Source organism: Anser brachyrhynchus, assembly GCF_964034855.1.
Source record: "Anser brachyrhynchus genome assembly, chromosome: W".
Lineage (NCBI taxonomy): Eukaryota > Metazoa > Chordata > Aves > Anseriformes > Anatidae > Anser > Anser brachyrhynchus.
Window position 1 is genome coordinate 26901196 of NC_137704.1, and position 12932 is coordinate 26914127.

General features: G+C 39.1%; 1 protein-coding gene across 1 annotated transcript in view; it reads right to left on the bottom strand.

The window, feature by feature from the left end:
- Positions 1 to 2114: 2114 nt before the first annotated feature.
- ATP8B1 (ATPase phospholipid transporting 8B1) overlaps positions 2115 to 12932 on the bottom strand; it is a gene marked incomplete at its 3' end in the record, with an annotated part of 32334 nt that continues 21516 nt past the window's right edge. Inside the window, exons 14-26 of the mRNA XM_080572537.1 lie at positions 12616 to 12659; positions 12322 to 12478; positions 10940 to 11128; positions 10093 to 10205; positions 9441 to 9605; positions 8645 to 8756; positions 7858 to 7933; positions 7059 to 7191; positions 5615 to 5900; positions 4613 to 4836; positions 3586 to 3669; positions 2391 to 2640; positions 2115 to 2149 (exon numbers count right to left, since the gene is read on the bottom strand). Of these exons, the coding sequence (XP_080428663.1) occupies positions 2115 to 2149; positions 2391 to 2640; positions 3586 to 3669; positions 4613 to 4836; positions 5615 to 5900; positions 7059 to 7191; positions 7858 to 7933; positions 8645 to 8756; positions 9441 to 9605; positions 10093 to 10205; positions 10940 to 11128; positions 12322 to 12478; positions 12616 to 12659 (1868 nt within the window). The remainder of the gene's footprint in view (positions 2150 to 2390; positions 2641 to 3585; positions 3670 to 4612; positions 4837 to 5614; positions 5901 to 7058; positions 7192 to 7857; positions 7934 to 8644; positions 8757 to 9440; positions 9606 to 10092; positions 10206 to 10939; positions 11129 to 12321; positions 12479 to 12615; positions 12660 to 12932) is intronic.

The window sequence follows — 12932 nt, forward strand, 5'->3', positions numbered from 1 at the left end:
ACACAGATCCTTCAGTTTCACATTAAACAGAAATTAGTTGCACAAGGATAAATAGTTCTGCAGAGAACTCTTGGCTCTTCTGTGCTTTCAGTAGTCCAAAACCAAGAAGTTCTGTGATAAAGCATAAAAATTTGGTTTAAAAAATATCCTGAGTTTGTTTAAAACAACAACAACAAAAATGTGCAATCATTTGGATAAGAAACCTCTCCCCAAAAGTGTAGTAAATCAGCTTGCTTCACGAGCTTCTCTAACTTCTGTGACAGCGTTGCCTAGGACTGCATCTAAAGGAGCTCGCTTTTTCCTTATGCTGCGTCCGGAAGCAATAAGATCAGCGTATCCTCGTTGGTGGGAGAAAGCATAAGCAGAACGACGGCTGGATAACCCTCGGCGAAAAGCACTCTGCCTCCTCTTCCACTGTTCTTCTTCTGCCATGTATTTCTTACGGTTTTTCTGAATCTTCATGCATGCAAAGACAAATTAGTTTATGGATTGAAAGGGAAACAACTTGTTTGCATTTTGCATTTACTTTCTTGGGAAATAACCTGATAGGCGTTATTAAAAAACAAACAACAAATAAAAAACAAAACCAGAAACTGCTTAAAAGGAGTGTCTTCTTGTTTAAAATTGATTGTTTGAAACAAGAGTATATGAGGTCATGTATCAAAGTTTCTGAAGGCCTTCCTGTATCATTTTGTGCTTCATTATTTTCATTTATCCTCAAAGTGTCTTTCACTCAAAGTGGACTGAAGATGCTTCTACTGAAAGCTATTACTGTGTTTGCATGCTGATACTTATTTAATACCTTTTTAAACAACTGTGTTACACAGTCTGTTACTCTGTTACATACATCATAGCCCTCCCCGTGCAGTTTACCTGTCAAGGCAAAATAGAAGCAAACCAAAATTGGCCGCTATACCCTGGTACATAATAAAGACACTCCAACGCAGTCCAAATAAAAAGCAGAAGTAATACCATCAGTAGCTTCAAAGCAGGTTTCTGTGGTTTTACAAAGAAAAGCGCTGGGCCAAGACAAAGGATAAATTAGCCCACGCTGAACTGTGTGCTGAGCTTTCACATGTAGCTCTGCATCACACAGAAGTACGTGAGGAAGCCTCAGGGAAATAAGCACACATCAAAGCACGGATCCGCACGGGACGGCCGGGACGGCAGAACGCCACGGCAGCATTTGTCACACGGCTAGGAGGCAGGCCTGGCCTGGCCTTTGGAAAGCCCAGCTGCCACACTCCCTGGCCTGGGACCTTGTTTGTTTCCAGTATCAGTACCAATACTGGTGCCTGTAAGTAAACATGTGCCGAAAATAACATAAACCTTTACTCACTCGATCACTTTCCGAAGGCCAAATTGTCATTGATAAGAAACGCTGTGCCACCACAGGAAGTAAGCAGACAGCGATTGTTAAAACCATGGTCAGCCAGAGGTACGGCTGTCTCAGAGCATTTGGAGCAGTTCCTAGGAATAACAAGAGGATATTTAGATGTAAGACAACATATGAAAGATTTATCTCTGGGAAAATTAGGAAGCTTGCTATTCCTAAAAATATGTTTTCCAAATGGCTGCTACATGCACCTCCCTGGACTTCCAACAAAATCCCAAGGAGCTGATAACAGCATTTGGCTCTGTCTTGCTTTGGGCGTTTACCTTCCACTTATCAGAGCAACTTGGCAAACATACCCCCTGCAAGGTCTTCACATTCTCTTTACTTCAAAGCTGTGCCACCAATTTTACCTTAGTTTTCATTTGCAAACACCTACTGCTGGGCAGCATCAAGTTCCAGCTCGTTTTCATTGAAAGAAATTAAATATTCTAGTTAAGCTGGCCTCAAACATAACAAAACCCTTCCTTGGAAGTATATTTGTATTTAGCATCATTTCCTTTCACAGACATTAGTTCGTGCCATGACATTTTGGCAGTGGTTCTGCTCAAGTTACACAGCTTTGTAAACATGTTCTTGGGAGACAGGAACAAGACACACAAAACACCAGGACTGACCTGTGAACTGAAAAGCAGAAGGAAAGAGAACATGGATTCCAGCACTGTGGAAGTCAAATGTGATACCAAAGTAAATTGCAATACTCCCGAATACTGAGAAAGCATTAACAAAAGTCCAGTAAGATGTATCCAAACCAATCTGAAAGTAAACAAAAACTCCAAATGAGTTTATTAATTCAAAAACAGATCACTATGAGGACAAACATTTTGGTCAAGTAATCTCTCACCTAGTTACATTTCAGTCTGAAAGAGTGTCGACAGAGAAGAGAGATGGCAATAAAGTAGAAAATTTTGCAAATTGTTATGTTTTTGCTAGACATATTTAAAAACATGGCCGGAAGTTTTTTTCAGAGCAAGAGACATCAGGAAGCTAAGCTTACTTGCCTGAAGGTTGACAACAAATACAAGAGAAGATGCTGCTGTGACAGCAAACGACTGATAATCTGAAGGCGCTTCTCCATCTTGTCCCATAGTTTGAAGGTAAGCTCCATATGGTATGAAGAAGATAATCAATGAAGTTATAGCTCCATGAAGCAAACTTAAAAAGAATTTCCTGTAGTTAAAAAGTAAATCTTTCTGTCCCAAAACATATAGCCTAGGGAACCGAAGACTCAATTTGTCGCTCACATCCTTAATAAAGGGGAAAAAAAAAAAAGTTGCTTCAATTTCTTGTTCTCAGTGCAAACCTTGAATAGTAAGAAATTAACTATATAATGTCCCAAAGGAAATGGCAGATTCCCTTTTCTTTTCAGTCAGCAGCATCGGCAGCTTTCCAGAATAATGCATACAACTGGGAAGAACCAAGACTAGAGGACATCTCTTACAAAGCTGTCACATACCCCATTTTCAGGACTTGATGACCTTAATTGTCTTCTCCAGCCTAAATGATTCTATGCTTCTAGGTTTTTAGCCCATTATTTGCAAAGACAAGACCATCTGCAGTTGTGTCAGTCTTTACAGCTACGTATTGTTTTGGAGTCTTTCTCTACGCTGTGAATTAGCAGACTAGGGCTATCATCACACATCCTGACTTTTAGTCTCTAACATATACTCAAGTGGGAGCTTAATTTGGTACTGAATTTATTTCGTAAGTTTTACTACAAAAGTAAACAGAAGCATTGATCTGCCTGATCAGCTTGTATGGAACAACAAGCAAAGAAGGCCAAATGTACTTGTTCTGCTGAATTAAAACAAATGCTGCACACCAAGACTTCCCGTCAAGTACAGTCATTCAAAATTGTTCATTTCCTGTATCTTCAGGTCAGAAGGGTACACAAGAAGTAGCTTTTCCATTAATAAAGCTGCCTGCTTCTTGTTCTTTGTGATGTCATAGAACAACAGGTACTGAGAACTATTTTTTAGCAAACAACACTAGCACTGAAGACCTCTGAATTGATTAACTTTGGCTATTTCAGTAACCCTCTGCTTATTGTCTTTTGTTACCTCACATCCTGTATAGGAATACATTCAAAAAGAATGCCTTGTACATAAAACAAAGCAACCAGTTTCAGTGTAATTTAAGACTTGATTCTAAATGCCTCTGAATTCATCTGTTGTTAACAATGTGGAGAATACCTGGTCAAACAAGCCAACCAGCAGAACCGGGAGACTGGAATACAATACATTGTACAGCGTGATGAACCAGTCTTCATATGCTGTCTGAAACAGAAGCATTTAAGTAGATAATGATTACCTTTTGATTTCACCTTTTCCTCCTAATTCCCGAGAAAATTTATGTGCTCTGTTATAGCATTAAATTGCCTGTCTCTGTTTACCCAAAAGGCAAGAAACACCTTAGGTCAAAACGCTGTTAAAACCATTTCTAGCACGTATTAAGCTTCCCACTCCTTACATACTATCAACACCACCTGACCTGAAACAGTGCTGAAACTGAACACCACACGGAGTGTCAGCCCGGTTTATAGCCGCATTTGTGACTGTGATGAGCACTCACAGCAAGTTCGGGAACCCTGATTTCTTCTCTTTTGTTTTGTCCAAAGCATCCATAATTTCCACCACAGAAAACACTATTAACCTCAGCAGGGATGCTTGTCTGTGACTATGGCCCTGATGCTCCGTGCTGCACCACACAACTACATCTTCCCGTATTTTGCTTCTGCCAATGGAGATGCATCTCATCCCTTAAAGTCTTTCTGGCACACAGATAAGCACAACCTTTCAACACTATGTGAACTTCAAGCACTGCCATTTACAATGAGCACATTTCAAGCCAGCAGTTCAAGATTAAAAAAATAAATAAAATTGTTTTGGTTTCTTATTGATAGATAAATGCACCATCTCACTTCACCTATGAATATTTAAACAGCATGGTTAAGGAAGGTTTCCCAAACCACTATTTAACAATCTCTTCCTCCATTCCTCCCTGTACAATCATGATATTGACTGTAACTGTTCTGAAATCATAACCAACTGCTTTGCTTATGAGTAACTAGCTTAGTAGTTATAATCAATTCTCCTGCAGAAATTACTGATGTTGAGTTCGGGTTCCCATCACTTCCCAGGTTAAGCTTTTGCTATTCCGCACCAATGAAAAGGAAGACCTGCCTGTTAATAAATAGTAGACAAGAGCATGCCTTCTTACCTGGGCAGAAAAGCCATTAAAGAACGAATACCAGATATGGACTAGTGTAAAAGCAAAGTTTTTGTAGAAAAAATATCTTAGAAACTTGCACATCCTAATGTAGGACCATCGTCCGTGGACCAGCAGCAGTCTTTGGAGGTAGCGGAATTGCCCAAAAGAGTAGTCGCTTGACATGACAGCTTGCATCCCTTCTTGGCCACTGATTCCAACTCCAATGTGGGCAGCTAAGGTAACGAAACAAAGACCACACACACCGCATTAAACAAAGGGAGAGCAACAACATGACCAAGGGCAAATCTTTCACCAGTTCCTTTTCTCTGCTTCTCGTTCTCCTGCCCCGTTTTATTTCTGTATACAGCACAAAGGCTTCTTTAAAAATTAACACAACAGTGCACACACCCTTCCTTGCCCTGTTATTTACTGCTCACGTCTTCACTATCATTTGGATTCTCTCTCCGTGCTTGTTCCATCTGAATGGATACTGGGAAATTTGACTGAGGTGACAAGTAAGTGATGAGACAGAGCAAGCCAACCCCTGAACACGCTGGTCAGGCAGTTTACAAACACAGACTTCCTAACATAAACCATATCCCAGAAGTTTGTTTTTCAACGGGCTTCCTCACCGAGTGTTTCAAAGAATGCCAGTTGCAATACAGCAGGCTAATGCCTCCAAGCAAGGGACATCTAAGCTCTTGTTTTGTCTTTATATTACATTTGTAACTCCAGACATGGTAACAGACATAAATCAAGGCCCTTCTCGGGGAATGTCTACATAAATATAATAAATATATATATATCACCAAATCCCACTAACCATTTCATAAAGGGTTTCCTCATAAAGGGAAAGTGCAGGCATAGAAGGTAACAAGGACGCAAGAAATGTTAATGTAGGTAATGAAACAGATGGTAGAGTCTTCTCAACAAACAGAAATAGCGAGGAGATTGTGGAAGAACTCCCAGAAGAGATGTTTCCTACCGAGAGAAGTCTTACAGCTGCCTTACTTTTAATCATGTTCACATCATTGGCACCGTCCCCAATAGCCAGAGTAATAGCTTTCTTGTATTTCTTCACAAGCTCTACCACCATGGCTTTTTGTTTCGGAGTCACTCGGCAGCAGATCACAGCCTTGCATTCGCATGCCAAATCGACAAAGTTCTTCTGCTGCTGCTCTTTGTAAGCTTCAGCCTTTCTTCTCTTCTCAGTTTGCTTTTGTTTCTCTTCTGCTGTTCTGGGGAATTTCAGCTTAAGTTTCTTTTTCTTCTTTTTCTTCTCTAGCAGGATTTCATTCTGTGTAACAAAAACGTTATGTTCCCTTCTACACCGTTTAAAATAGCACTCCAAGGGCTGCCTATACACACTACACACTTAACTTCATTATATCCCATTTATAGCATTTTAATGAAATGCTCGTGCAGAGGAGTGAACAAACAGCCATGGAAACAATGAAAAGAACATATCTGGTGGGATTAACAAAATCAAAATGCTTGTATTTAGTGTCACAGCACTCCTTGCAGAGTACAAAGGAATATTTCTTCTGATGGGAGCTAATTCACTTTTGAAAAACATTCTGATATTGAAACTTGCCTCTTTCTATAGGAAGCACGACCACGCTCAGCAAAGGTGGAAGTTTTCTATAAATACCCAAGTGAACTCTGGGGCAGTACATCTGGGATAGGGGGTAGCAGACCTGCGATTTTACCAGACGCTCATGCTAGATAACTTCGAGAGACTTCCAGCTTGCTTCCTATGCCTTACATACAATAGTGTTTCTTTATACAGAAGAAAGGCTTAGAGCTGGAATGCTGAAATGTGGCAGACGGTGTGTGGCTCTTCACTGGACTTTCTTCTTGTCAGCTGTCTGTAAAAGCAGCCTGCCAACGGGGTGGGTAATAGTCACCGAATTACTGCTAGCCACTTCTGCCAAAAGCTCTTTTCTGCTTTCTAAGCTCCTGTAAGAGCACTGTTTTGCAGGACTGAGCAGTAAACTTGTCTTTTGTTTCTACACTTTCACTTCCATCTTTCATTTCAAGCATGATTTCTGTGCCTACACTGAAGCCATGCATCCTCTGCAGCTGGCAGTCATCTCTTTCCCTTTCTCATTTTTTTTCCATTAGACTGGGATCCTCATGAAAAATAAACACTCTGAAAATCAAGCTGCGCTTTTGCAGAGGTTTGGTTTTACTTTTACGGCAGCTACCACAGCGATTTAAAAAGCCAAAGACATTACTTTCTTTACTGAGGCCTATTTTAAACCTTCAAAAATAAAAATATTTTTGAACATAAATATCAAACAGAGATGGTCAACTGGTGGCACAAGGGCCAAAGAATTTTCATTGATTGGTTTAGCAAGGCAGACAAATGAATGGAGTGAAGGACACCGTGACATGGTAGTACCCCCCAAACCTCAAATGCACAGGAGCACAGGAGATCTTCCTTTCTACATACCAACCAGGAGCCAGTGATTATTAAAGCACGATCTCTACTACCCTGAAAGAAGGGCTCATTCATTCTTAGAGAGGAATGTGTACTCGATCCAGCTCTGTTCCTCTGGTTTTCCAACCTCGTTTGAAGAAGAGCACTGGAAAAAAAAGCAGATACGTTACAGAAAAATCAAGGATAAACTTTATACTAAGATAAAGTTTGTGGATGCGGTGCTTAGGCACATGATTTATTGGTGGACTCAGTAATGTCAGGTTGATGATTGGACTTGATGATCTTAAGGGTCTTTTCCAACCTAAATGATTGTATGATTCAATAATTCTATAAATCAGTCCCAGACTGCAATAAAAACATTTTTGATCAACTAGCAACACTTATTTTTCCAAGAAGCTTAGAAAACCTTAATTTTAAAAGTCAGTTCTTCAGAATCATAAAGAAAATGCATCTCCTCAGCATCAATGTTTTCCAATAAAGGTTGCAGGTTTTTAATCAGTTGCACTCCAAAGCACACAGAACTTAATTCCATTTTTTGAACTACAAATTTAATGTCAACAGTTGTTGACCTAGAACTTAAAACCTCCTCCAAATAGGGTATCACCACCTTTACCCACAGTGAAGATGTTGCTTTGTAAAATTACAATTCCAGAAAAAAAACAAGAAACAGCGTATAGCCAAACAACAGCCAGCAAATGCTGTTCAGGCGTTGAAGAACCATTGTGGGATAAACCAATGTTACTGCTGGGATAATTTTAAAAATTGAACATTTTTAACTCCTACACAGAAATTCTTTGTGCTTTTCACTTGCCTGATATCTTCTCCATAGCAGATTGTTGTCTCATCTGTTAAGAGTTCACAAGAAAATCCAATATTTTCAGCAGTTTCTACAATTAAAAAATAAAAAAAAGAGCAAAGTATCTACTTAAAGTTCGGTCTTGAGTAACTACTGGGGGCAGCCAGAAGTACAGGAAGTCCTCTTAAGTAATTTTTGAAGTTGTGTTTCAGCATGGCGTGTTCCCTTTCACCACCACATAGCATGGAGGAACAGGACAAATAAATCTGACTACAGAGAAGCTGGGGGGAATGCTTCTTCATTATTTCCCATAGAATAACAGTGGCCTATATGCAATGCTGATCTGGCTGCACCTCTATCCATGCTGTAGGACCTGGATTTCACTGTAGAAAGACAAGTTTGGCACGTAAGTGTTCTGCCCTAAGAGCCAGACAAGCCTGGTGGCAATAAGGTTTTGTTGTGTGGTTTTTTTTTTTTTTAAAGCAAATTGTTCTTTATTTGCTTTGCACTGGGAAAAACAGTAGCTGGGTATTTCCCTATAGAAGACAGCCACTAAATCAGCCATCTACGTTAATCTATTGGAGGAACAGAAGTTACCCAGAAGCCCACCCAGTAACTCTGGATTGGAAACAGCTCGCATGAACTTCTGCACATTGTAGAAAGTCTTCCAGTTTTGATTTAGATGCACTTTCATACTGTGCTTTTCTAGAAAGCTTGTTTCATTACAAGTCTGCATCTGTCCCAGTTTATCTTCTAGCTGTTACCACGTTTTTGCTAGCTCTTTGGCTGTAAACAAACTTACCTTTTTTGTCACCAGTAAGCACCCAGATTTTAATATCTGCTTTTGAAAGTTTGGAAATAGTTTCTGGAACTCCATCCTGTAGTTTGTCTTCAATAGCTGTTGCACCAAGGAGCTGGGAGATATTTGAAACACAGGTATTCAGTAGGATAAACATCTATAGAAAACTGATTCATTTACAGTAGAGAACACCACTATTTTGGCTATGTCTTCAAGCCAAGGTACAGCTCAGGATAAGAATACAGTAAAGATAATGCCTTATATATAAAAGTCAATGCACTGAAATACATCTACTAAAATATCAGAAGATAAATTGTTAGAAACCGGGCAACTCAAGTTTTCTATAGCTTCTGCATGTTATTAATGATCAAAATTTTCTTCAAAGGAAAACAAACCCTTTGACATAGAAAAGCTGCATCACAGAGTAGATGCTAGAACTACTCTGGGCCTGAAGGGTGTAGTAGCAACTTTGGAGGCTTTTTTTGTTTCTTTGTTAACAACGTATTTGTAATACAACTACTGACATCCTGAAATGAACCTGTAAATTAAAGAATAACAGGGATGAACAGGATGATTGGGCTGGGGGAAAGCAAAAAATATATATATATTATTTGAGAATAACACATTTCCTTTCATTCTTTTCAACTTTCTCTAGAATTTGTCGTGGTCTTAAAGCCAATAAAATACTGAAAAGATCTAAAGCAAAAGGTCCTATAGAAAAGGATAATTTATTTTCAAAAAGATCTGTTTCTTCTTACATAAGAATAGAAGTACACTACAAATTTTAAGCTTGACTTACAATCAAGTTTTTTTCTATTTCCTCATATACTTTGTCCAGAGCTTCATCACGATTAGTTGTAGCTACACTGGCCTCCATGAACTTTTTATTCCATGCTTCAAATTCATCATCGCTAATGTCTCTGTAGCAGAGGCAGAGTGTTCTAAGAGTTTCATTTGCAAACACCTGAAAAAACAAAGAAAAAAAACCACATATGCACAAAAATCCCCTTTGTTTTGAAATCAAACATCAAAGTTACAGTCATAAGCATTACATAAGTCTGATAAAACAAGTGACTGCACAATTAATCTTGAGCATTTCAGAAATGACAAAAACTAAATTATAACTTGCAAGGCAGTCTAAATTGAAAGGCAGCCTGAGGAGGTGACAAATAGAACAGATTTTAGTGACCTGGAATACTCACGAAAACAAACAAAAAAGCAATAGACAAAACGTAAGTTCATTTCTCATGCAAGGATAATGCATTTTTAAAAATATGTATGATAACCTAACGCTGCTCTTATTATTTCTCAGGTTTGGGATAATATGTAAGGCCAATCATAGGTCTGCATTTGTTTAATAGCTTACCAAAAGGACATAAATGAAATTAGATTATGGTCAGAAATAAATTTAATATGTGATTGTAAAAACAGAATATAAAATGCAAACATACATCTAGTGCTTCTTCTGTAGCTTCTCTCTTTACATTCCTTGGGTGCAATCGTTCATAAATTACTGTATCAGCTCCTTTACAATACAGCCTTATATTTCCATTGGATTCTCTCACTGTAGAGTATAATAAGAGAGGTGGGACAAAATGTTAAGAGTACATTTAAATAAAGGAATAGTTTCAGATTACATTCTTCAGTGTACCCCTATTAGCTGCCAAAGCTACATGACCACGTTTCTTTGTAGCACCTCATCCCTAAAATTGTTCAGCTAAGTATCTTGGTTGACAAGTGCATTTCCTTTTCTCTTTCATGACAGGACAGGATATTTAAATTCCCAAGAATTATGGTTTTGATAATGTTTCATACAATATTAACATCTCATTTGCACACAGGAGGTGAGTAGAGACATACAGTAGAGGTATGAGGCACTGTAACTACAGCCTTAAAAACAGCAGATCTGTAACTGATTCAAGATTGACTATTTTAAAAGGTAATTAAAATCAAAACTAAAAAGGTACTTATAACTCATCCTGCATTCCTAGCTCTTACAAGAAACATACAACTAATTTCTTTTTGGGAATAAGGGGAATGAATTATCTTTGCAAAATTTCTTTAAGCTTCTACTAAAGGAACCACAGATCATCTTCAGCAGAGGCCACATCTGAGCACCAGGACTGTTAAGAAAACACATTTGCACCTTATTACAAAGCCTCTGTTTTGCTATCCAGAACTATGTGGATTAAAATCTGTCATAGGAGTGTGTGTCACACAGCCATTCCTCCTAGGAAATGCAAGTGACCTATCCTATAAGAGGTCTTATAAATCAGAGGTTGTTTGTAGTCAACTTACCAATGACAGACATTCGTTTTCTATCACTGTTGAAATCCAAGATAGCAAGGACATCATAGGTTTTTTCAATCCCCATTTCACTTATCGTGATGGTATTTTGTGTTCGCGAGAGAAAAACGTAGCCAAAGTTTCTGGCTGCCGTAACCAAGGCCCCTTCGTCTGGGGAGGCTGCCTGGTAATTGATCTGACCTGCATTGTTGACACAGTGAAAAGGACAGAAAGCCAGGGTACACCCGAGCGTTACAGGGGCGCTCAGCCCCCACAGCTCAAAACTTCACACCCATCCTTTGTAACTGACAGCTGGACAGGCAATGCCACGTCCTTTCCCTTTCTGAAGTGGGGTCCAACACACTGCTGCAGCACCCAACAGCAGTGCCATCGGAGGAGAAGGACTAGGGACTCCCCCTTCCCATCACGTGCACTTTCCAAACGGACTAAGTCACTGAACCTCTTCCATCCATGTATAAAAGCAAAAACTTACTTCTCTGTCTCGAGACAAATGTAACTTAAATATCTTAATTTCTCAGTATGTTCATTTAAGCATTTCCAAAGGAAGTGCAAAAACCCACCGCCACCACCACCAACAAAAAAATCACAAATTCTTGGCCAAAAACACCAACATAGTGGAAATAACCCCAAAAACATCAGTAGGAAGAGCAAGAAAGGACAGGAAACTGCTGGTTTCACAAAGATCTCACAAAGATGCAAGTAAAGCAGTATTACTCTTCTCTTGTGTCAAGCATATTTTATTTATCTTTCAACCTTACTTTCCACATGAATTCTTCAATACCCATTCACCTTCAAATTCAGTTTCTGTCACACTTCTGTTACTCATCTTGGTTATTTGCTGCTGATATTCTTAGAACAGACACACACAATTTGTGTACAGCTATGGGCTGTACTTCGTGGAGTAAGCGAATGAAATCTTTATGCTGAAAATGCTTGTTTTTCCACACTGAAAACAAGTTTCCAAAAGTGTTTCCATTTTCACATTTGTGTGTGGAACCAGAGACTATGCTAGTATCATTTTCATTTTATTTGAGGTTTACGCTTTGGAGATTTTAAAGATGTATTTGAATAGATAGAAGATCAGTAACAGGAAACACAAGCCCTCTGTACAAGCTGTTCCACTACCTGTCTAAATCTGCTGTTATTCAAGATTCACATTTGTCAAAACTGTAACCATCATAAAGACAATCCTCCTTATGTAAACAGGTAAATTCAGTACAGGGAATAGCACAGGAACTTGCTTTTGTTTAACTTAAAAGAACAACCTAACACTCCTCCTCATTTATTGGATCAACATTAGTGCTGGACCTCTCTTGTGTAACTGGACTTCAATCACTGTTTCCCCTTTCACAAGAGAAAAAAATGATACTCACCATCAGAAACATCGACCATGACTGTGTGACAAATAGCAAGCAGAAGAAAGAACTTTTGGATTTCTGGGTCCTTTCTGGACTTTATTTGCTCTATCAGGTAGTGATCATAGAACAAGAACTTTCCATCTGCATACATGTTCCAGCTGAAATCCACTTGCTGCTTAGAAAACAGAAGAGAGAGTTTGAGTTATCTCATGTGCAATTCTTCAAGCCTACCTGCATCCCTTCATACCTTGGCAAGGCAACGTTCCCTACAAACTGTAGGGACTACTCTGCAAGGTCAGACCAACCTACCTCCGGGTGGCTCGGAAGCTGCCCTGCTCCATCGCGGCAGTCTCCTGCAATGCAAGCACCATCAGATGGAAGGCACAGGGCAGAAAAATGGAAGTTTTTACAACTCATTCACAAAGTCAACAGTATATAGAATATTTATATTTATCACACTATAATATCTCTGATTAAAAAAAAAAAAGGCAAATTCATTCACAGCAGCAGTACCTTTGTGTCTTGTCGGGTGTAATTGTCTATGCCAGTGATACCAAAGCAAAAATAAGAAAAGGAGAATGTGGTGGAATTGTCATAAAGCGTCCATCTTGTTTTAACATAGCTTT